This window comes from Mytilus galloprovincialis, chromosome 1 (genome assembly GCF_965363235.1).
Source record: "Mytilus galloprovincialis chromosome 1, xbMytGall1.hap1.1, whole genome shotgun sequence".
Taxonomy (NCBI): Eukaryota; Metazoa; Mollusca; class Bivalvia; order Mytilida; family Mytilidae; genus Mytilus; species Mytilus galloprovincialis.
In genome coordinates, this window is record NC_134838.1 from 106,857,491 (window position 1) to 106,883,748 (window position 26,258).

A 26,258-nucleotide genomic window follows, 5' to 3' on the forward strand; every position below is an offset into this window, starting at 1 on the left:
AATTCGTAGTTAACAACACAAAAAGACCAATTACTCATTTATCTTTTAGTTAAACCTAAACAAAATGGCTGCGCCCATTGCCATTTCAAATTAATGGTCTAGTTTGTTTTTGTTTGACATGCAATGAGCAATATTTACATACAAGAACCGCCTACCAGCGGAAAGGTTGAAAATTTGTGTTTTCTAAAAACGTTTTAAAATAAAGTGAACCGTTCTGCTATGAACATTACTCCAGCAGACAGTTGACAATGTCAATAAACGTATTTACACTTTTGGTATTTAGCTGAATCTTGCCTCCGAATGACCTTAGATCTACTCCGAATCACCTTTTGACGTCAAGCAACAATCTCTTTTAAATTGTGACGTCAAATAATTTAAATTATGATGTCAAAGTTTACGGGAACCTGTGTGATTTTACGTAATGGCGGACAAATTTGCATACAAGTGTAAATACGTCTATAACAACAGCTGTTGTGCTGCATGTTCAAACTACATGTATCATTTAAAAGTTTAATCCAGTGGAGACATATTTCATCACTCTATAGAAATTCATCTGCAAATATTTTTTTCAAAAATCTGTCCCCAAAATTTTAGAATATACCAATACACATTGATACATGGTATCAAATAGTGATATTCGTTTTGTTAATATTTATTTATGCAATTACAAATATATCCTTTACCATAAGAAGTGGGTCTCATTGGGGTCTAAGCATGAAGCGGGATAGTTGATTTTTTGTAAGCGTGACACGTGAAAATCAAATTTTGTGCCATGAAAACGGGAAATAAATTCAGCGAGACGCTGGAAATTACCAAAAAATGAGAATTGCTTACCTACATAGTGTAAACGGGATACAGGAATCTGACAAAACAGTAAGCGTGATCCAGGATCAAATCCCCCAATGAGACCCCCTAAGAAGAAGTGCTTTTTCCTGAGATAAAAAAATGGATGTTTGAAAGCAATTACCTTTGTCACAACTAGTCCGAGATTACTCTGATGTCCAACAGCTGTTTTGCCAGACAAGCTGGGGCACTCTGATGTCCAACGGCTGTTTTGCCAGACAGCTGGCCCCAGCTTGTCTGGCAAAACAGCCGTTGGACGTCAGAGTAATCTCGGACTAGTCACAACGAGCTATGATGTGGTTTCCCTGAAAAAAGCACAGGTTAACCTTGGTACCAATGATGGTTCATTCATATAAATGGAAATGAAATCTTGTGTATTGAGAATGAAAGATCCTTTTTCTTTATCAAATAAACAACTTGGCACAATTGTTATGACAATATCATGTGATAGACCTTTTCTTTCATCACAGGTTTTTCCCTTACACTTAAGCTTAATTGTGCTCATTGATTGTAGAAGTTAATATTCATTTGATATAATAGGTCTCAGGGTTAAAGTCACTCCATACAGAAAAGCTGTTGTCATATTACTTAGAGTACAAGAACACAATAAATCAATAGCAGTTAGCTATGAAATGTATGAAGATTTGGATAAGATAAAGGATGTTCTTTTACAAGAAAGTTCATGTACACATGTTTAATCACAAAATGTTTATAGTAAAACTTTGCCATTCAAGTATTACTGTATTAAAGATATATATTTGACTTTTACTTAATGCATAACTACGTTTAGCAAGTGAAAAGCTGAGAAAAAGAAAACCATAGTTAACAAATAAAACTGAAATTAGGTCTCATTAGAAGTACATGTATATGTCATGAAATCAAACTATGATAAGAGGTTTAATTAAAGTCTATTAATTGTATATAAAGCCATATATAAATTTATGTTCAAACAAGAAGAAAAGCTTGCCTTAAAGGGGCACTAGCTACGAGATGTATAGAAATCAAAAATATGATTTTTTTTTTGTTCAATCATTAAAGAAAGTGAAAAAGTGAAATAATAATTTGCCTTTATCAGCTAAAGTGGTTCAATTTTGTCAAATTAAACTTATAAACATTGATAATGAATTATTCACTTGCAAGTGAATAATTCGACCTCATTAAATCCATATTCATGTGAACTCCTATTTAACCTGTAGAAAGTGATAGAATAATGCATGCATTGTCCGTGTACAGGTATTTAAAGGAAAAGAATGTCAACATTGAAAGTGAAACAAAGGTAAATAATTTGATTAACTGATTTGATCTACACAAAATCATTCTTATAAAGGTAAAAACGACGATAAACATAAATTTTTAATCTATAATACAAAATTTAACAGACCTATAAAAATCCAATTGCACGAGTTGCTTAATCTATTTATATCTGTGTTTATGTTTACATCGCTTATATGGTCATAGAAGGTCAACTCGATAGTTAATTAGATGGCATCTTGGCTAAATTTCACATGAAACAAAGCAACATCTTATTGAGACCATGTCCTGTAAATTGTTTAGTTGATATTTTTGATAGTTTGAAAAAATGTTTTACATTGTTATAAATAAAATGTAGATAGTCTTATAACAACAACACTTTAGGGACTGCTGCAGAAATTTATTGATCGCCATATTTCGGTGCCTAGGGAACCGTCATAAGGATAAAAACAATACATAAAATCATGCTGAAGTACAAAATCGGGTTGTAAAAATTTAAACGTCACAATGTTACAATGGCAAGTAACATTATTAATAGCAACTGAAAGTGAAAGTGAAAGTTGATTGTAAGTATGTAAGTAAACTATCAAAAGAAATTAAAATAAAATGTTTTTGTTGTAAAAATGTTTGTTAAAATTATTCTGCCAAAATGTGTTTGTCCTCTTGCATCGTGGAAAGAATAATACAATAAGTTGTCAGGCTGTGTATAGACAGTATAGCCGTTGTGTGGTCTGAATGTTCATTTAACTTTCTTCCCCAAAATAGACGACATTTTACCAGCAATTCCGTACCATTTTGACTGGCTTCCCTTGGCCAGAGGTACTGCTTCCCTAAAGTGTTGTTGTTATAAGACTATCTACATTTTATGTTTTTTATCATAACGACCCTGCATACCCAATGTATCCACTTTATGGACTCTACCGTACTACAGATTCACCAGGCGTTGGTTCACTTTCGTTTGTAATTGTTATAAATAAAATATAAGAATTTGAGTCAAATCGGTGAACATGAATTTGGCAGCTAGTGCCCCTTTAATTGAGAGTTTCAATGTTTAAATTTCATTTCAGAAATCAACTTGATCCATGCTTTGCTTTAATCATGATGATGAACATGAACTGTATTATGTTAAATCTATCATTGTCTATTTGTAGGTTCTATTAGATACAAGTGTGGGAGACATTGACATAGAATTATGGTCAAAGGAAGCCCCAAAAGCATGTCGAAACTTTGTTCAATTGTGTATGGAGGGATATTATGAGGATACAGTATTCCATCGCATTATCAAGGATTTCATTGCACAAGGAGGGGACCCATCAGGCACTGGAGATGGTGGTGAATCTATTTATGGTCATCCATTTAAGGTAAAGTTGTTTTACATCCATTTAAAGTCAGATGTTATACATCTTCAGGCAGTTTTACATATTGAATACAGTCTTGATTATTATGGTTTGTATATTGTGCAAATAATAGATGCTTTAATGTTTTAAAAAACAACACATAATAGATTAGGTTTTTAATATAAATTATAATGGTGTACAAATACTGATGAATTTACAATCATCATCAACTTTAACCTTTCTATTTGCAAGATTTTGTGTAAAGAATATAATCATGATGATCAGAAGTTGTTTTCAACACCTTACATACTTGTATGTTGACTTGTTTGTTCCTTGTTTCAATAATCAAGTAAATTTAAAACTTACATTGTACATGTATCATGATATTAATATGTTTCATGTCACAATAAACATCATAAGGAAACAATATAAAACATCTAATGGCTAACACTTGCCAACTGTTTTGTAATCAATAATGACTTTTGGTTTATTTCAGGATGAAATTCATTCAAGACTTCGTTTTGTTAGAAGGGGACTGGTTGCCATGGCAAATGCAGGGCCGAATGACAATGGTAGTCAGTTCTTTTTCACTTTAGACAAAACACCAGAGCTGCAATGTAAACACACCATATTTGGAAAAGTAAGATTTATCATGCATGTAGTTGCTGTTTTGGGTTGTCAAGAAAAGTTCTTATATATTAAATACAGAATGATATGTGAATGCATGCCTTAGTTTATTGGGTTAATATTTCCAGTTAATGTGTAAAAACAGATCATCATGCATATGTCAGAAGAAGAGACAATGCTTCTAAAGTCTAAAGATATCATTTTTTTTTCAATTTTCAGATTCTTATCTTTTCAATGAAGAGAACACACATTTCATAAAAAGCATGCAAATAAAAACAAATAGCTTTACAGCATAGATATAGTTGCCACTGATAGGACTACAAATAGTGTATCTTAGAATTAAAACCATTAAAGAGATATAAGAAGATGTGGCATGAGCGCCAATGAGACAACTCTCCATTACGGTATAATTTGTAAAAGTAAACCATTATAAGTTTAAGTACGGTCTTTAACACAGAGCCTTGGCTCACACCAAACAGCAAGCTATAAAGAGCCCCATAAATGACTATTGTAAAACCATTCAAGCGGGAAAACCAGCGGTCTAATCTATATAAAAAACAAGACATGAGAAACATTTATGAACCACATTAACAAACGATAACCACTGAACATCAGGTTCCTTATCAAGAGTCTTATTAATTTTTAACATATCAATGGTCCAATGGTAACATGTTGTTCTCAAGGACAGGAAGTTATTGGTTTGATCCCCATCTGGTTCAAATTAAGGACTATAGCAATCATAATTGCCTTCTTCACTAAACACATATCATTTCATATTTATATTGGCTTAGAATCAGAATAAAATGTCTAGATTAGTTACATGTCATCCTTTAGACTTACGCCAAGGACCTAGCCCAATAAAAATTAAAAATTTGTTTGTTTGATACTAAGCAGAACAAAAGATGGCATGAACAAAAAGTCATCTAAACATCTAGATCCTTAGTTTTGTCTAATTGATATATGTAGTAGTATCCAAGATATTTGATATACAAAAATATGATCATTACTTTTGTTTGGCTTGCTCTTTTTTAGTTAAGAATTTACATCCTAGAGAGATAGTTTTTTACAATTGCCTTTTAATGGTATCTGTGTATTGCAGATAAGTCATCTTAAATTTTTATAGATAGCATTTAAATTTATTTATTTCTGTCATTTATAGGTTACTGGTAATACTGTATATAACATGATTAAACTAAATGATTGTGAAACAGACGGTACTGACAGACCATTATATCCACCAAAAATTAATAAAGCACAGGTAACTTATTTAAAATACTGAAACCAATGCTTTAAATAGACAAAACATAGATAGAAGGAATAAGAGAACAAGGAACCAGTTTCCCTCACTTACCTTTTATCGATGTCATATAAGAATGGCAACTGCACAACAAAATTAAGTATATGTACTCATGTCTCCTTCAAGTTGTTTGCAAAAAGTTCATTTTTTAAAGTACAGACTTTGTTTCCAACTTGATATTTTTTCCAATAGACGAAAAAACCTTTCATTAGACATACTAACAATTGTCCCTGCCAAAACAAAGCTAGAATGGTGGAGGAGCTGACACTTATTTTTATCTCATTAGAGCATCTGATATTTAGGGCAAAACAATGTTTGTAAAGAAGGCGGACTTAGAAAAGTACAAAAATAAAAAAATACTGAACTCTGAGTAAAATTCCATGGTAAACAGAAAGTCCCTAAGCAAATGGCAAAATCAAAAGCTAAAACACACCAAACAAATGGAAAACAAATGTCATATTCCTGTGAAGGTTTTAAAAAAAGTATTAAGAATGTTAAAATTCTATTAATTAATATTATGGAAGAGTTAAATTTTAATCTTGCAGATAGTTAGCATCTAGCTCATTTCTGAATTCAGTTAGATGCTTGGCCTTTATAATGTCTTTCAACTTCTTTTATTGCTTCTTTTGATACTATTGATGTGTTGGAGTCACAGAAATAAATATAGACATGAAATTATGGCACGGAATCAGGGTCATAAATACTTATTTACGTATAAACATAATTATTTCTGAATATACGGAATTCGATTTATGTATATACGTAAATCGAATTCTGTATAAACGTTAATCGAATTCTGTATATACAGAAATAATTACGTAAAATACGTAAATTGAATTCTGTTTATACATAAATCGAATTCCGTATATACAGAAATAATTATGTATACACGTAAATAATTATGTAATATACGTAAATCGAATTTCGTATTAACAGAAGTATTTCTGTACATACATAATTATTTACGTGTATACATAATTATGTATGTACAGAAATACTTCTGTTAATACGAAATTCGATTTACGTATATACGAAATTCAATTTACGTATATACAGAATTCGATTTACGTATAAATAGAATTCGATTAACATATATACGTAATTATTTCTGTATATACAGAATTCGATTTACGTATATACTTAAAACGAATTCCGTATATACAGAAATACTATCTTTCTGTCTTTACATAAATATTTCTATATATACGGAATTATTTCTGTATATACGTAATTCGATTTCTGTGTATATGGAATTAATTTTGTATATACGTAATTCTATTTCTGTGTATATGGAATTATTTCTGTATATACATAACTGGATTAATGTATATACGTAATTATTTTTGTATATACGTAAATCGAATTATGTATATACACAAAGAAGAATTTTTGACCCTGATTCCGCGCCATATGAAATGCAGTTAAACAGCATTTTTTCTAAAAACCTGAAAATCTGAGATACTTTTTATGCTTTCAATGCTATCTTAAACAAATAAAACAATAACAAGTTTAATATGTATGGCTAAATGGTCACACTGCTATTGATTGTTTTAGATTTTATCCAATCCATTTGATGACATAGAACCACGGACTACAGGCAAAGACAAGAAAAATGAGGACAAGAAGATCAAAAGTAAATCGAAAGCTACAAAGTAAGTCTGCATTTAGGCTTTCAGTCCAGTAGGTTTTTTATTTGTTTGTACCAGAAACAAGCAATTTTCTACATGAGTTTGAAATGTTTTTATTTGATCTTAGAACTTGGCCAATCAAGTTTGAAGAAAATATCTACTGTAAATTCAGAAGTTATTGCGATGTTTTTATACCCCCGCTTTAAAAAAGGGGGGGTATACTGTTTTACCTCTTTCTGTCCGTCCGTCAGTCCGTCAGTCCGTCAGTCCGTCAGTCCGTCAGTCAGTCCGTCCCATGAAACTTTCATCACATTTTTCTCAGGAACTACACATCCACCCTTTCTGTAATTTGCTATCAACATTTATATATGTTAGCCATACCGTGTGATGCGTTTTCAGATTCATCACTTGACAACTTCCTGTTTACCGAACACTTGTATGATTTTACACATGATAGCCAAGTTGAAAATTTTCGTCACATTTTTCTCAGCAACTACAATACAAGGATTTCTGAAATTTGGTTTCAGGATTTATATAAGTCAGCTATACCCTGTGATGCGTTTTCAGATTCATCACTCGACAACTTCCTGTTTACCAAACACTTGTATGATTTTACACATGATAGCCAAGTTGAAAATTTTCGTCACATTTTTCTCAGGAACTACAATACAAGGATTTCTGAAATTTGGTTTCAGGATTTATATAAGTCAGCTATACTGTGTGATGCGTTTTCAGATTCATCACTTGACAACTTCCTGTTTACTGAACACTTGCATATTTTTACACTATTAATATTATCCACTTGTGGCGGGGGTATCATCAGTGAGCAGTAGCTCGCAGTTTCACTTGTTATTATTGCAAAAAATGCAAAACGGTTATAAAAACAAAAATTAAAGTCTCATTTTGAAATATTTTATAATCATGATAATAATTAATCAGGATTTTTTTCGATATTACAAAAACTAAAATTACATTTGATTCTAAAATAACAAAAAATTGTGATAATAAATGCACGCAAAAAATTCTGAATTTACAGTAATGCCTGTTGTAGATTACTTTTGTAAGAAACAAGACATATGAGGTATATTTTCTTATATAACAATCAGTTTAAATTTCTATTAAAGATACACACAGTCATTTATAATTTATTTACCCATCAATATTAGGCCACGGTTTTTTAATTTGCTGGTTTACGGATTTTCCCCATGAAAAAGTCGGGTCGGTCGGTCGGGAAAAAAAAGAAAAAAAAATCATCTTTGAAAACAGAAAAATATGCAAAATCAATATATATTTCACCTTTCTAACAATATGTTTGTTATGCCATTTTATCATCATTTCTTAAATTTTAGTTCAATGAAATATTATTGCTCAGCTGTTATAAACATCGCATGACATTGTCTAATAAGTTACAGTAAAAAAAAGGGGGGTGCACGGACAAAGATGAAATTAAATCGTCATTTCAGAAACAAGAAAAATAGATTCGCGTAGCTCTTAATCAATTCCAGAAAACTTGGTGAATAATGATCTTCAAGCACGAAAACTGATAAAGAAAAAAAATGTAAAAACGTCGTACGAAAATAAGTTTCAACACACGTGTCAAAAACCTAATAGACTCGTCCATTGGAAAAACGAGATTATCGGGTCAATCTGTTGTCTCGCATTCCCGTTTTTTATCCAAATGGACGATAATTTTTTTATTATCTATGAAACAAGAAAATTCCAAATGATTTGTTAATATTCAATACTTCAACTTGATGCCTTCAACCTATCCACATTTGGACAAGTCTATTTCTATGAGATGATGCATCTTACGGACTGATGACAAATAAGGGAAACGAACTTATTGTGTAATTGGTTTTAAACACAAGTTTCGTTCCGCAAAATTAATTGTGCAAACGACATTTCAAGGTCAGTTATTATGATAATTGATTTGTCTATATTTAAAAACGTAAACTGGAAGTTTTATTTTTTCACAACAGCAAGTGTTATCAATTTTGTTAGTGATTAATGCATTTCATTTCATAAAAAAAAATTATTTTAATTATTTTTCAGGGATAATGCATTTCTTAGGGTCGGCGGCAATAAAAAAGCATGAAAAGTCAATTTTATTTTTATTCTGGAAATCGGCAAAATCGGGTCGGCGGATCCGTAAACCAACAAATTAAAAAATCCTGGCCTTATACAAGAAATTAAAACGGAGAATGGAAATGGAAATGGGGAATATGACAAAGAGACAACAACCTGACCAAACAGCAGAATGTATGGTGTTTGTTGTACATTTGATGAAGATTCACAGCATAATACACATACATGTACTTTTTTTGTTACTTGCTCACTATCAGCAGCAGTGATAATAGGTCTATTAAAGTTTGACATCAGACAATAGAACACTTATGGTCAAAGGAACTCAATAAGATATCAGATAATTTTTTGTTAGTGACCATCACCTTAGTGAGCTACATATTTGGAATTACATGTATTACCATATCCATAGATTGACCGTTACTTTGTTATGTATTCTCATAATACATATTGTATAAAGCTGTTTCTTTTATAAGGCATTGAGCTCCATTAAGATATATTTACCATGTATGAACCTGACACTGATCTTCTTCCTGTTTGCTTGATGCTTTAAAAGTTTAATGTCTACTAGTATTTGAGTTAACATTGGTTTTAAGGATGTACTTAGGTGAGGTTAGGTAAAAATTAAGAAATTAAGAAATTAAAATTGATACAATAAGCTGGTAGAGCATCTATTAAGAATAAAGATGAGCTAAAAATATTGATAGGTCATGGACCTCCTTTTCGAGATATTTGAGATTTAAAATATGGCGGGAAAAGGCTGACTCGGACTTTTACCTTATATATGCATTGGTACTATTTGGGTCTCAAAACAAAAGAAAGAAAATTAAGAATCTTAAAAATTTTAGTAAATGAACTTTCATGAGCTATTAAGTCTTATATGAAAAAATAAAGGGGTGTTATGGGGCAAAATATTTTACATTGTATTGTATGGAAAAACACCAAGGAGTCCGAAGCATTTAACACAAATTCCAAAACCTCACCTGAGTACATCCTTAATGATAAGTTCAACTTCGTGTCATCAGATGCTTATATGAAAATAAGGAGATGTGGTTTGATTGCCAAAATAATCTGCCAGAGATAACAGAACAAGGATGCAAACAACTATAGGTTACAATATGGCCTTCAATAATGAGCTAAAACAGCACATTGTAGTTTGCTTTAAATGGACCTGGCATGACAAAATGTGAAATAATTCAAAAAACAAATTGATGGCCTGATTAAAGCAAAATCAATAAGATAAAATCATCTATTGCAGACAACAACTGAATAACAGGCTCCTGACTTGGTCACATATATAGAATACTCAACCATCTTCAAAACCTGCTTATTCATTAAAACCAATGCCTAAAAATATAAATTAATTTTTTTTTATTTCTGTTATAGAAATTTCAAGTTGTTATCATTTGGTGAAGAAGCAGAAGAAAATGAAGAAAATGACACCATAGCAACAAAGGTTATAACTGAGAAATAAGGGGAAATATATTCTTATCTATTAGATTATCATATGTATATATACAAGTCTAAAGATTTGTGCTAGGATACTGATACTTTTTGTTATCATTGCACAAATCCTAAGACTTGTAAAGGTTTATTTCTGTCTATGTGGTATCATCAATTTTATAATATCTGAAAAAGTATCATATCATCTTAAATTGACAATACCATGAAAACAGAAAAATTATACAACACTTCAAATTTGCTTTACATTACTGAAAATAGATGTATGAATAAGATTTTATCAATATTGTTGCACACATCTTAAGACTTGCATAATATTCATATATAAATCATTTGAAATTAAATCAAAGAATTGCAGTTCCCAACTTGTTATCTTTCCTCAGCAGCATTTGAACTTGTTTTTTTTTTGTGATCTAACACCCACTGCAATGTGGCCAGGATTGTTTACCACTCTGCCAACTATCCTATGTATAGACATAGTGGTCTAAAGCACTGGATAGTCTAGGGCAATGGACATACAAGCAGTGTGGCAATGATAACACAGAAGCATGGATTTCATACATTGATAATCAGATATTGAAGGGAATTTATGAATAGATTGGATTATTGTGTTAGAAGTTTTTGTCGTACCATCATACCAAGTGTTCTATAGAACGAGGCAGATAAATGTTTTAAATGACTAATGACTAAATAAATTTCAGCATTATTGGTATAACTTACAAATGGTCTGAAGGGCATACATACTTCACAACATTCAAAGAATTTTCAAAAACCTACATTTATCATTGTACTTCAGTTATCTATCTGTTTGCATTCAGTGCTTAATGGATTATTCCCCTTTTATAAACAGTTTAATTTTGGTAAGAGTCTGTCTTTTTTGGAAAGATGATGTTATGTTATTTGTTTAATTCCAATGCCCCTATTTGAGAACCAAAATGAATGAGAAACTAAAACCTTAACATTTATTAGTAGATATAAGAAGATGTGGTATGAATGCCAATGAGACAACTCTCCATCCAAGTCACAATTTGTAAAAGTAAACCATTATAGGTCAAAGTATGGTCTTCAACACAGAGACTTTTCTCACACCAACCAGCAAGCTATAAAAGGCACCAAAAATTCCTAGTGTAAAACCTTTCAAACAGAAACACCAACGATATAATCTATTTTAAAAAATGGGAAACCTTTTGCTTATAGTTAATAACCAATTATATATCAAACTAATTCAATTCTTTTGTCAAATTTGAATAGAAATAAGTTTCAAAGTGCTTTTAAAATATGCCTGTATAACTAAAAAAAACAACACAAAAAGGAATTTTGGATAACCCACATTTTTGAGCTGTGATGAAATACATATTTATAGCATTGATCAAAATTAGAAATAACCAAATGGATACAAAAATGAGTTGAGTAAACAAGTAGTGATTATGTAATAATTTATTTATAGGAAATGAAAGGAAAGGGTAAAAGTAGTCATGATTTGACTGATGATCCTACACTTAGTACAGATGTAGAAAATCTAGAGGAAAGAATCAAGAGTCATGAGGTATTACAGATGATAATTATGTTATCTACCGGTATTTTAATAAATTTATGACATGCTAGAATATAATTAGATAAAGAATAATGAGATGTGGTAAGGTATGACTGCAAATGAGAGAACTCACCACAAGAGTCTGTTAATAACTAAATGTCATAAATTGAGACCTAATAGCAGAAAACAGCTGAGAGTCACCAATTGGTCTACAACACAGTGAGAAAATCATGCACCTGGGGTTGGCTTCAGCTGGCCCCTAAATAAAAATGTATATGGTATAGATCTTTATTTCTTATAGAGCAAAAATACTGCAATATGATTGGTTAATTACCACGGTGTAAATAACACCCCACCCTTGTTCACATGGGATAAATAAAATTTTGGCAAATTAAAAAAAAAAAAAAAAAAAAAAATTGCTAAAATTAAGAGAAAAAAAATAATAATAATAAAATGTCAAAGAAAAAAAAAAAAAAAAAAAGTGTAAAATTCTGTACACCCCTGATTACACCAAGATAACTAATATTATTCCTTATAGGCATTTCAATTGCAAACTGCACAATTTTGTAAGCTATATGCACCTATATATCTAAGGCACCAATAAACAAAGTCAAAACACAAGCCTAAATTGATATTCATTTACATGGATATTAAACATAGCATCCACAATTTAGTGATTTCAAAATGAAACAAGAGGCTCTCAAGAGCCTGAATCGCTCACCTTAATTCTTTTGGTTAAATCTCTCATCAATGATTATTTTGGCTTTTCAATTTATTTAAATGTTTTTTTGGATCGTCCTATTTTCTTCAAAAGCCCAAAAAAATAATCATTTTCTTCTATGTTCTATTTTAGCCATAGGAGCTATGTTTCTTGACATACAAGGAAATAAAATATAAAATTTATACTAGATACTCTGAAACTCATTTAGCCTAAGTTTGGCTGAAATTGATACAGCAGTTTCAAAGGAGAAGATTTTTTAAAGTAAGTCAACATGATGAACAAATTGTGAAAAAAGTCTTTAAAGGGCAATAACTCCTTAAGGGGTCAATTGACAATTTTGGTCAAATTGACTTAATTGAAGATCTTACTTTGCTGAACATTATTGCTGTTTACAGTTTATTTCTATCTATAATTATATTCAAGATAATAAACAAAAACAGCAAAATTTCCTTAAAATTATCAATTCAGGGGCAGCAACCCAACAACAGGTTGTCTGATTCATCTGAAAATTTCAGGGCAGATAGAAATTGACCTGATAAACAATATTACCCAACGTCAGATTTGCTCTAAATGCTTTGGTTTTTGAGTTATAAGCCAAAAACTGCATTTGACCACTATGTTCTATTTTTAGCAATGGCGACCATGTTTGTTGATAGATCATAATTTCGGATACAATTTACAAACTAGATACCCTAAGGAACATTCAGTTAAAGTTTGGAAGTATTTGGCCCAGTAGTTTCAGAGGAGAAGATTTTTGTAAAAGATTACTAAGATTTAGGAAAAATGGTTAAAAATTGACTATAAAGGGCAATAACACCTAAAGGGGTCAACTGACCATTTCCGTCATGTTGACTTATTTGTAAATCTTACTTTGATGAACATTATTCCTGTTTACAGTTTATCTCTATCTATAATAATATTAAAGATAATAACCAAAAACAGCAAAATTTCCTTAAAATTACCAATTCAGGGGCAGCAACCCAACAACGGGTTGTCTGATTCATCTGAAAATTTCAGGGCAGATAGATCTTGACCTGATAAACAATATTACCCCATGTCAGATTTGCTCTAAATGCTTTGGTTTTTGAGTTATAAGCCAAAAACTGCATTTGACCCCTATGTTCTATTTTTAGCAATGGCGACCATGTTTGTTGATAGATCAAAACTTCGGGTACAATTTATAAATAAGATACCCTTAGGAACATTCAGTTAAAGTTTGAAAGTATTTGGCCCAGTAGTTTCAGAGGAGAAGATTCTTGAAATAGTTTACGACGACGACAGACGACGGACGACGACGGACGCCAAGTGATGGCATAAGCTCACTTGTCCCTTCGGGACAGGTGAGCTAAAAAGGCAATCTTGTTAGCTCAGAAATCTATGTTTAAAAAAAAATAAGGAGATGTGGTATGATTGGCAATGATACAACTATCTACCAGGGTTTAAATGAAGTAGATGTAAGAAATAATAGACCACTATACGGCCTGCAACAATGAAAAAACCCCACCATGTATAGTCGACTATATAAGGCTTGATATGAAAAATATGAAACAATTCAATCGAGAAAGTTAAATGCCAAAATTTATAACAAAAGTTAATGAAAAACAAATATGATAGACTGGAACCAACAACAACCACTGAACTACTGACTTGGGACTGACACATAAAGAATGTGACATATATCTAATCATGTATATGAATGCTCAATTAAAAATATTAATTTTCAACATGAACTTCATGTGTCCTTGTCCTCTGAAGTAAAAATTTAAGTGGTTGACCTTTTGGGACATTTTCTGGTCCAGATCACACATTTTTAATCGTAAGACATAGGCTTTTGAAGTTAAGGTGTACCACCGTAATATGATGTATCTAGTACCATTCAAAGTTACCTTGCATTCCTTTAAGTTCTTGACAAACATGTGTTGAAGTAAGTTTGAGTCTTCCTACCTTTTTTCAGTACAACTTTTGCAAATATTCTCTCTGAAGAACTGTTCTCTGGCATATGAATTGTTTATTTAAAGGAAGATGAAGCTAATAGACAAGACATTGCAAAAACAGTGGCAGAAAAACTGAGAGAAGGAAAGAATAAAAGAAAACATGAAGGAAATAGTGATGGCGAGGATGATCATGAATCAAGTACATTGTAAGTACAAGATGGAAGAACAAGTGCCCTGTATTAAAAATGATTAAAGTCATTTAAATTTAGATTTCTTTGAGAAGAAACATTCTCCTTTCCACTGTTGAAAAATTTCACTGATGTTTTTGGATTTCCTATAGGGAAGCCAAAAGGTTGATGTCCTAGGTCCTAAAAAATTAGAAAATACTAAATGGCATAAATTAAAATAGGTAAAGACAACTGGGTGTGGGAGACCATAGCAATAGTCTTGTAAGTCAAAGTGCTCTTTGGTCTGTTACCTAATAGATAAAATCATTGTTCTACTGGTTTCAAAAATGCAGGGTACATCTCAATTATACAAACTAAAGAAAACAATATGACACTGAAATCTATTTAATAAAAGTTGCTGCTTTAGCTACTTTCGATATGATGTAATAAGAAAAAATTAACATATCATGCTAAATTATGCATACGAAAATACATAACAATGTGAAACAAGTTTATACTGAAATGTGAGTGTGTGATATTGTTATATTTTTTACAGAGATGAGCTTAAAAGAGAAGCAAGAAAACTGAAGAGAGAATTGTTAGGAAAGACAAAGACAACAGAAGATTTAACACAGTCAAAAACAGGTAAATTGTTTCCATGATATAGATGAGTTTAAATGTAAGGTATGTGCCTATTAGACAGCAACAAAACAACACAAATAATACAAAGACATTTAAAAAATTAAAAATAACACTGTTAATATTTTTGCTGTGGAAGGCCTTTTCTGGATTTACCTTTATCAGGAACACTCAATCCCAGACATTTGAAAGCAAGGGATGCTGAAATTTTAGGAGCTCTCAGACAAAAAAGGACTAAAAAGAAAAGATGAATTCATTAAAATTAAATATGCATTAGTTATGGAAAGTTAGTTTCTTAATAATATCTTAATTTATCAATAGGGATTTAAGATTATTTTTATTAAATCATGTCAGTGCAGGAACATGTATTTTAAAATGCCACTGTGAGATTCCAAATAGCACCGTTTCCCCTATATTCAAGAATCAAATTAATATAATCATCTCCTCAGTAGCACTATGGTAAAAATACATATAAAACGTTTAATCCCGCTGCAAATGTTTGCACCTGTCCTAAGTCAGGAATCTGATGTACAGTAGTTGTCGTTTGTTTATGTAATATATACGTGTTTCTCGTTTTGTTTATATAGATTAGACCGTTGGTTTTCCCGTTTGAATGGTTTTATACTAGTAATTTTGGGGCCCTTTATAGCTTGTTGTTCGGTGTGAGCCAAGGCTCCGTGTTGAAGGCTGTACTTTAACCTATAATGGTTTACTTTTTAAATTGTTATTTGGATGGAGAGTTGTCTCATTGGCACTCACACCACATCTTCCTTTATCTATATAACATTATGGCATAAGGCCCTGGAGAGAATACTGACTAAAGAGTTAACATATGGGTTCTACAATAATTACAATACCCAGCCATCACAACCTAAGATTCAATTTTTAATCTCAAAAATCATATTAATCTTATTTTAATTTTTTGTTATGTCAAAAACATGATTAGTTATGTTAAAACTTTAAAATTGAAAACACTTTCATCTTTAATTCTTTGATTTTGTAGAAAAGCCAAAAATAAGTGAAGTTGTTGAAAGTTATATGAAAGAAAGACAAAAGTACCAGGATTTGAAAAAAGTGCAAGGAAAGAAAGGAAAAGATAGAGAAGCCATGACACTTGAAATGTTATCAAAATTCAAAACAAAACTAAGCTCTGCTAAACTTTTGGGTGGTGATTATGATGATGATGAAGAAGAAAAAGCAAAGGAAAAGGTGGAAGAAAAGAAGGAAGAAGAAGGAGAAAAGATGGAAGAAGACAACGATCCAACAGATTTGTCTTGGTAAAAAAAATAATAGGAAAATATGATAATTTGATTATGTCATCAAAAAAAAATAATTAATTTGTGTAAAAAAAACCACCCAAATAATGTACTAAAATTTTAGAACTTTTTCATTCATGAAAATAAGAATAAACAAGCTTAACCTTTTCACAGTATCACAAAATAAAAATAAGTTTTTATTTTTAGTATTTTTAAAGAAAACAATATTTTGAACATCTTTTGTTAGAAGTATTCATTATTTCTTTTAAACCATGTTCCTTGGGATCCACCTACAATATCGTCAATATATTCTTGTTTGTTGGTTGTTTGTTGTACTATTTTTAAAAGTGTTGTTTTAGAACCATAATTTCTAAATTGTATAATGTGATAGTTTTACAAATTATGTTTAACAAGCAAATGTTAAATAATTACATACGCGTCTGGCGTACTAAATTATAATCCTGGTACCTTTGATAACTATCAGCATTAAGCATCAATGAACACAGGTATCATTTTCTTATAGTAAATGTAATGACTGATGACATGATATTTATAGATTATTGTTTATCATCTTAATGAGATTGGTTTTCTCGTTTGAGCCAGTATGAGGAAAGCGAGAAAAGTAATCGAGTTGAGATGACCAATGATAATCTGTTTATTGCTATTTTACATATGAAGACGTTGTTAATTTCAATGACAAGGGAGCATGTTCACTTAGTTTCTAGTGATAATTTTTCATATCACTCTACTGTATTGAGAAAAGAAATTATCATTCCATACAATCAAACGAAAATTTTGTAAAATAGTGATAATAACACCTTATTCGACATACATAGAATAATATGAATAAAACTAATCCTATTAGACTTAAGCAGAGAAAATGTGTGATATTTATCAATTTAAACTATCAGCACTTATCCAATAACACGTAATCCTTAAGCTAACTAGTCACTGTATACATATATACTAAGCACAGAATTAAATATTTTGAATCAGTATATTAAATCATTTACTGTACAAATGAACATGATTTATCGTTAGTGCAATGTATACATTTGTAAACTTACAGGATGAGACACAAGCTCAGATTCATGGATGATGACCGGAAGAGAAAAGTCATTGATGCAAACATTGAAGAACTGGACAGATATGAAATTCATGATCCAAGAAACCCACTGACTAAACGAAGACGTGAAGCAAGTAAACAAGCAATGAAAGAGCGGAGATAACACATGTTAATTGTTTTGAGTCTGGTGTTCTCCTCATGAACAATTGAATGTCTGTGTTTTTAACACGTAAATAGGCATTTGTAAAGATCTCTATATGTGAACTGAGTGTGAAAAGAGGAAAAAGTTCTTCAGTTTTATAAAAAAAATAACACTTTAAAGTTTGTTTCATATTCAAGGTTATGGTAATTGAAATAGGCTTAAAATTGAAATATATTGCATGACTTTTGAATTGAGTTTATTTATTTTTTTGTCATTTGTTAACAAAGTGCTATTTATATTTAAAAGATAAAAACAATTTTAGCTTGTTTAGAATAAGACCACTCAATGATGTTATTAAACTAAAAAATATTGAACTAAGATTTAATATCATTTGTTGATACATGTAGTTATAATATATGATGTTATGTTGACAGATTATTGATTATTTGTGATTAAAAAAAATATTGTAAAACTGCAGATAAAATGTTTACTGAAGCTGGAAAAAGTAAAGAACTGTGTGTTGAAACAGTTTTGTGATGAAAAACAGAACTCATTTTTATGAACTGTCTCTTTTTGAGAATGAAAAGAATTTAAAAGGTAAGCATACATGTCTTCAAAAAAATATCAAGGTAAATCATGAACTGACAGATATAGTTTATTAAGCATTTATTGAAATCTGGATAGAACATATATGGAAATGTTCATCATTATCTGAGCAAGGTCCATAATGTCCTTAGACATTGCCCTTAAATGAGTCTGACCCGCTTCATGTTAAAGTGTTTGGTCGGGGAAGTTTTTGCTGAAGTTGAAGTCCAATGGATTTGAAACATAGTACATATGTTCCCTATACTATGATCTTTTTAATTTGAATGCCAAATTTGAGTTTTGACCCCAATTTCAGGGTCCAGTGAACATAGAAAATGATAGTGCAAGTTGGGCATCTATGTACATTCTTGTTTATGTTGTTTTACAGTTACTGTTAACAGAACTTGGTAACAGAAATTATCATTTACTTGAACGTTTTAAATTTTTCACTAATTAATGGTTGTATCTCATTGTTACATACTGCATAGTTTAAACACTTTGAACTTTCTTCACTGTAGTTACATTTTTCAATAACAATTTGTTTTTCTATCATTTTCTTTATCATTTCAATTTCAGATTATTTGTTTTTCTCCAATTCAGCCAATTTTTATTATTTTGAAGGACTCTTTATTTAGGATTCTGAGCAATATTATACATATCCTCATTAAGGTGTATAAGTATAAATATCCCAGATTATGCCTGCTGCTACATGGTTACATTTCTTTGATTGATTTGTCCAGATATATTAATACTTTATGCTTTCAAACATGACAGCCACAACATATAGAGCAGGATCTGCTTACCCTTTTAGATCTCCCCAGGTTAATATAAGTTTTTTGTTGCTCAGTCTCAGTCTTCAGTTTTCTATGTTGTGTTTTGTAGACTGTTGTTTGTTATTTGTTCTTTTCAAACTTTAAATGTTGCTGTTCTGTATAATGAATAATTGAGGGCAGGCTGTATTATAAAATTCAAACTCATGATGCCATACTTTCTCAATAAAGCTTTCATGATGTTTTACTGGTTAATATTTATTTATTTGTTGAAACTTGTTAAGCTAAGAAACATATGGGCCGTTTATAAACTCTATTTTCTTATCCTGTGTAGTTTTAACTTTTTTGTGAACATGTTGGTTTAAGGGATTCTATTATTCATGGTTTTAAGATTAACACATTGGTACTTAATATAGAATATATTTCATTCTCATTTCATGGAAAAAAAGGAACCAAAATGTCAACAATATATGTACCACAATAACATAGTACTTTCACAGTACTAGATTTAATGGCAATGTTTTTAGACCCCTTTAGTTATATCAGCCATCTGGTGTCATGTGTTTACCATTGCCTTTAATTTGCTTTAATAAAATGTTTTTTCTCTGAAAACAATTGCAAACTTTTTAGATGACAAACTATATGGTAATTTGTCAATGTTACTGATGTCTATCAAAGGTGACTATAAAAAATAGGGTAATCACCTTATAATAAATGAAATGAAAATTGTTATTGTATTGATGTATTTTTATTTGTCTTTTAAATGAAAAAGTATGTCACCATCAGGTTAACATGAATGTATGCTTTATCTTAGCCATATTTGGCACAACTTTTTGGAATTTTGGGTCCTTAATGCTCTTCAACTTTGTACTTGTTTCCCTTTATATTTTTTTTTTATCTGAGCGTCACTGATGAGTCTTATGTAGACGAAACGCGCGTTTGGCGTACTAAATTATAATCCTGGTACGTTTGATAACTATTAACAGCCTGCACGACCAATTCATGAAAATGATGAGTATAGTGATGCTTTTCAACTTTTTTTTATTATTGTTTATAAACAACTGAAAATGCAGCAGAACAGCTTTTTGAATTATCTAACTAGTCTTTTGGCTTTCAAATACTATTTGGACACAGATTCCACATACTAATTGAATTGAGGATATGACAGTTGAACAGAGAATGTAATACAAAATTTATCCATTTCCATTTTAAGAAATCCATTAAAAAGAAATTTGATAGCAGTTTCTTGATTCAAGTTATTAAGGTAATCTAGTGAATTATTCAATGTTAATGTAACTCTATTGGGATCAGTTATTGCTTATTGCACAATTACTTCATGAAATCAATATAACATCTTTTGTGAAGTCTTAATAAAAAATTAAGCAGATATTTTTCATTTTTCAAGAAGCAGAAGCCAACAGTGCCTTGATGCAGGCTTTAAAAATTCAAAAGAAGCAAATTTGTATTTACTTATTGCACATTTAAAACAAAACAAAAAAATCATTCCCAGGAAATTGTCCCCCAAGTTTTGTACTGTTTGGTTTTCTCTTTTTAACAAATCTATAAAGGCCTAACACAAAAGTGAAAATATATGATGCACTAGCCAGGGTCTTATTTTGTTTTACAAACACAAGCTGTGTATGTTTTCCATGTATTAGCCATCTCTTATCTAGCAATACTTACAGTTTTGTTCTAACCATTTTGCTAGAATAGATGATGAAGGGTGCCCAGGGGCAAATATGGCACACGTTTTCAGTATGGAGAAAAAAACGATACGAGTATATGGATATGGACCTGCATTATACCAGGCCAACCCACTTTGCTGTATTTTGTGTGCATGTTCAAAAGGAAATCATGTCGTCATAACAGGACACATTAATCTGATTCAAAGGCATTCACTCTTTTATTTTGGCAAATCCTAAATGCTACATGCTTAGTAAGAGAAGAAGCATCAAACGCCAATGCATTAGTCTGGTTTAAACTAACCAGGGATGATCGAATCTATGGCCTCCCACATTCATGGTGACAAGACAACAAGACAGTCAAGTCTCAAAGAACTATGATGGCAAGACTAATTAGATATAAGAAGATGTGGTATGAGTGCCAATGAGACAACTCTCCATCCAAGTCATAATTTGTAAAAGTAAACCATTATAGGTCAAAGTACATTCAGGTTTAAACCTACTTACATATATTTCTATGTAAATTGAAAACATCGACTTCACCTCGGATACAAATTAATTATTGATGATGATTGGAGTTTTTAAAATGTCTAGTGGCAAATATTACATGCATATCAGGGACAATACCAAGCTTATGTGATATAAGTAAAAACCCTATATCTTGACCAACACTCTGAGCCAGATTTGTTAACGTACCTGTTCACAAGGTAACTGTCCACAGGAAGACATCTAGATTGCGCTACCCCAGGCGTGGATCCAGAGGGGGGGTTCCGGGGGTGGAACCCCCCCTTTTTTTTTGACGATCAATGCATTTGCATGGGGACATGTAATTGAAACCCCCCTTTGTCCTGGGTTAGGAACCCCCCCTTTTTAAAATAGCTGGATCCGCCCCTGTACCCGGACACACATATGACTCTACGCCAACCAGTCGCATCTCTTACTTTAAATCAACGATGTTCTTGGTTAGACAACTTAGACAAGGCAATCTATCAAACACTGCCTACAACGGGATAAACTTCAAAAGAATTTAAACAAGAATGTTTCATAGTACATGGATGCACGGTCACCACACGCAACTTATCATTTTCTAAGTTTAGTGGACCGTGAAATTGTGGTTAAAAACTCTAATTTCGCATTAATGAGTAGAAAGATCATATCATAGGGAACATGTGTACTAAGTTTTTAGGTGATTGGACTCCAACTTCATCAGAAAATTGAACTAACTTGAACAAAAACTTAAACCCGAAGCGGGGCAGACGGACAGACGAACAGACCGAAAAACACAATGGCCCTAAATGGGGCATAAAAAACACCATTTATTCCTCTTGTATTGTTTATATTTCGTTTGAAACAAATGAAAAAGTTTAAGTGCTTTATATTTTATTATTATCGTATATATACATGGCAAAATACCAAACACAAAAACTGTTGATTGTAATTCAGTAAAAGGTCAATATTTCCAGATCTTAGGACGAATTGGTCCTCGCTTCTTTCTGTTGAATTGTTGGTCTTCGTAATCAGAAATGTACGGTTGTGGTTTTATTTTCAATGGAATAACTTTGTTGTCATTCAAGTTCCTATTACATCTGAAATATATGAAATGTATAAATTGTAAATGAGCAAATGAACATTTTATCAAAAAGTGAAATATAAAAAATACCAAACTCCGAGCAAAGTTCAAAACGAAAAGCACCTAAACACATGACAAAATCAAAAGCTCAAACACATTAAACGAAACAACTGTCATATTCCTGAAATGTTACAGGCATTGTCGCATGTAGAAATGGTGGATTGAACCTGGTTTTATAGCTAGCTTAACCTCTGCCTTGTATGACAGTTGCATGAAATTTCATTATATTGACAAAAATGTGTGAACAAAACAGACACAGCAGGCATAAATGTCAAAAATAGGGGTACAGCAGTTTATATTGTGTTATAATCTCAATCACTACAAAAACAAACAAACATGTCAACAAAGAAAAGCAAAAAAGGCATATAGACAAAGCAGATCAGCAAAGTAGTTGGAGGTCTTTAGGTTAAGTAATGCAACTGTATCCCATGTAAAGCAGACTTTGTTTCAACTTGAGAGAGTTCTGCGTAAAAAAGTCGCGAAAATTGAAAACCCAATAATTCAGAGTTCTTGGATAATTTTATTGACATTTTAAATACAGAAAAATCCTTGGTAATTATACAGTTGTCTTTCTACCAAAGTACTGATTACAGAGCTGAGAATATATACACTCCATCCATGTGTGGTTCTATTGACCTGTGTTTATGTTTTATTTGACTTTATATTGTTCTTTATCAGAATTTAATTTGATAACCACTTACGACAGACAGAAGAAACAGCAAGTGACTACTACTGCCAAGGCCGCTATTGATATGCATACTATTGCCCAAATTTTCACTAAAATACAAGAACATTCATATTATTATTATAATACCACCATACCGAATATTTTTATACAATGTAAGAAACTCTGTGATTATGTAACAACATGAGTGGTAGAATATTGTAATGGCTAAATGGTACAACATTTGAATTTAGCAATAAAGCAATAGGGTTGATTGGGGTATTGGAAAATAGTCATCCCTAGATTCACGCCATCCCTCGTTAAAACTGGGGTCCGTTTGACTGTAAGGAAGGTTTTATTTGATGCCTCTAGGTTATAATTTTTCTTATTGCAGACAAAGTAAGTCTGACATCGACTCTGCAAAGTGCAGGTAAAGTTTAAACCCTTTTTTTTTTTTTATCAAAATAGAACATTAAATATGGCAAGCCGTTCTCGTCAAAACTATGTTTAAACTATTTTTCGAAAAATTTACACACTGAGAATTACAACAAAGGACACTGAGATTTAAAAACTTCAAAACTCACACTGAGAATTGAAAATTACACACTGAGAATTAAAAATTACACACTGAGATTTCATAAAGACGCACTGAGATTACAAAAATGAAAAACGCACACTGAGAATTGAAAATTACACACTGAGAATTGAAAATTACACACTGAGATTTCAAAAAGACACACTGAGAGTAAATAAACTGAAAACACACACTGAGAATTTGAAATTACACATTGAGAATTTAAAATTACACACTGAGAATTTAAAATTACACACTGAGATTTGTGCGCACTTTTTATGCGCACATATCTAATTAGCATACTTAATCTGAATCTATTACAAGCTTAAAACAACAAGGGGACAGAACTCGTTAGTCTTTCGATTTAGTTCCAAATTATTAATAAAAAAACTTTAGAAATACAAGAACAAGAAAAATACCCACTTACTCTTATTACAAAATATAACCAAATGGTGAAAAACTTTATTAAAATTATAAGAAAACATTGGAACAATCTGCAAAAAAATGCAGTGGAATTGTTACTCAAGTGTCTATTATAGCATATAAACGTAACAAAAATATAAAAGATTAACTAGCAAAATCAGGGAAACAGTTGGAAGACTTTTGAAAAGGGACACATGTTTAATTACTGGTAGTAATGATCTGAATTATAGGCAACAAACTTATGAATATGAGCTATGTTAAGTCTTGAAATTTATTACGAATGTTGGTTGAAGGAATCGCATTTCATTATAATGACAAGAGTTCTTGAGATCAAGATATTAATCTGTTGAATTATTCATCTCATGAATATTCATTAGTAATTTACATATTAATCTCAGTGTGTAATTAACAATTCTCAGTGTGTGTTTTTCAATATATTTCATCTCAGTGTGTAATTTTGAATTCTCAGTGTGTGTTTTTTATTTTTTTAAATCTCAGTGTGTAATTTCGATTTCTCAGTGTGTTATTTTAGGTTTTTAAATCTCATTGTGTATTTTTTTCGAAAAAAGGGTTTAAACATAGTTTTGACGAGAACGGCTTGCCATAATTAAAGATCGATATCATAGACGTGCCAAAATGGACATAGTCAATTCGTGGACATGCAGAGAAAGTAAGATAAGTCTATAATTTCACAGATGATATCGGATATGTTCCTTACCTCGTAACTACAATCCCCTTTCCCTTTTATGAATGTGACCTACCGAATTAGACTATTTACCGGATTTGTTGTAACATGAGCAACACGACGGGTGCCACATGTGGAGCAGGATTTGCTTACCCTTCTGCAGCACCTGAGATCACCCCTAGTTTTTTGTGGGGTTCGTGTTACTTATTCTTTAGTTTTCTATGTTGTGTCATGTGTATTATTGTTTGTCTGTTTGTCTTTTTCATTTTTAGCCATGGCGTTGTCAGTTTATTTCGATTTATGAGTTTGACTGTCCCTCTGGTATCTTTCGTCCCTCTTTTACGATGACCACACATACATATGAAAAATAGAGACAAGTTGATAGGGACCAAAACAACTTACAAAGTCAGAATAACAACAAATTAGAACAACAACAAAAATACAAAAACTTTATACGACCACAACCATGGTCTTTCAGTGCAACGTATCAGTGTATAATGCTTTCATTGTGGTTCTATGCTGACCAATTTCTGATGAATATGTTTATTACTAAACAAAAACTGTGTTTTAAAATTATAATGAAAAAAATCTTTTGATTAAATTTTTTCTATTTTATTTTAATACCTGTATTTACTTGTAATATTGGCGCACACGAAAGATTTATTTTGCCGCAAATGAAATGCCTGTTGGACTATCGGATTTTTTTTATTAGTTTTATTGGCTTTGAAATGGCTTCCAGTAACTGCGAGTGAACTCAGATCTGTACTTAGTTTCTTTTTGTTGTGGGAATGTATAAGTTCCCGTCCATGTCCCGGCACTCTGTGTTTTTGTTAGATGTATTTCTATTTGTATCCATCTGATGAGTTGTACCTTTTTCAACTGATTTTTTTATAGTTTGTTCTTATGTTGTACTCATTAATAGAAATACTTTCACTGCTTTTAAAAGAGAATTTCAAAGAATAATCCTCGAAGCTTCTGTTTTTTCATTTGCGTATAATCCCGTATACTTACTTTTAGTGCAATGTTTGCCTTTGAATAATATATTACACACGCAAATATAACCATCAACGTGTTCAATGCATTCTCCATACAGACAGGGGTCATCCATGCAGTTATCTATAATTTTAAAATCATTTCAATTAATGATGATGGCAATCATGGCATACATCTGAATAGCTTTATGCTAATATGTAAATTTATTTCTAATACCATTTCACCATGTATTTCCAAGAAATCATGGTCAAAAGGTTTAAGTAATAA

General features: G+C 31.3%; 1 protein-coding gene and 1 long non-coding RNA gene across 2 annotated transcripts; one reads left to right on the plus strand and one right to left on the minus strand.

Annotated features, from left to right (window-relative positions):
* Positions 1-37: 37 nt before the first annotated feature.
* Positions 38-18,414, plus strand: LOC143049483 (spliceosome-associated protein CWC27 homolog). The gene is made up of 11 exons (XM_076223103.1): positions 38-165; positions 3,246-3,455; positions 3,928-4,071; positions 5,218-5,316; positions 6,910-7,007; positions 10,452-10,521; positions 11,974-12,072; positions 14,800-14,921; positions 15,439-15,527; positions 16,525-16,798; positions 17,847-18,414. The coding sequence occupies exons 1-11, from the start codon at positions 124-126 to the stop codon at positions 18,004-18,006; spliced, it is 1,407 nt and encodes a 468-aa protein (XP_076079218.1). The 5' UTR covers positions 38-123; the 3' UTR covers positions 18,007-18,414.
* A 4,004-nt stretch (positions 18,415-22,418) lies between these two features.
* Positions 22,419-26,115, minus strand: LOC143053455 (uncharacterized). Its single transcript, XR_012971369.1, has 3 exons — positions 26,010-26,115; positions 23,354-23,429; positions 22,419-22,608 (listed from the first exon to the last, which is right to left on the minus strand). It is a non-coding gene; the product is annotated as an uncharacterized LOC143053455 (long non-coding RNA).
* Between the last annotated feature and the right edge of the window lie 143 nt (positions 26,116-26,258).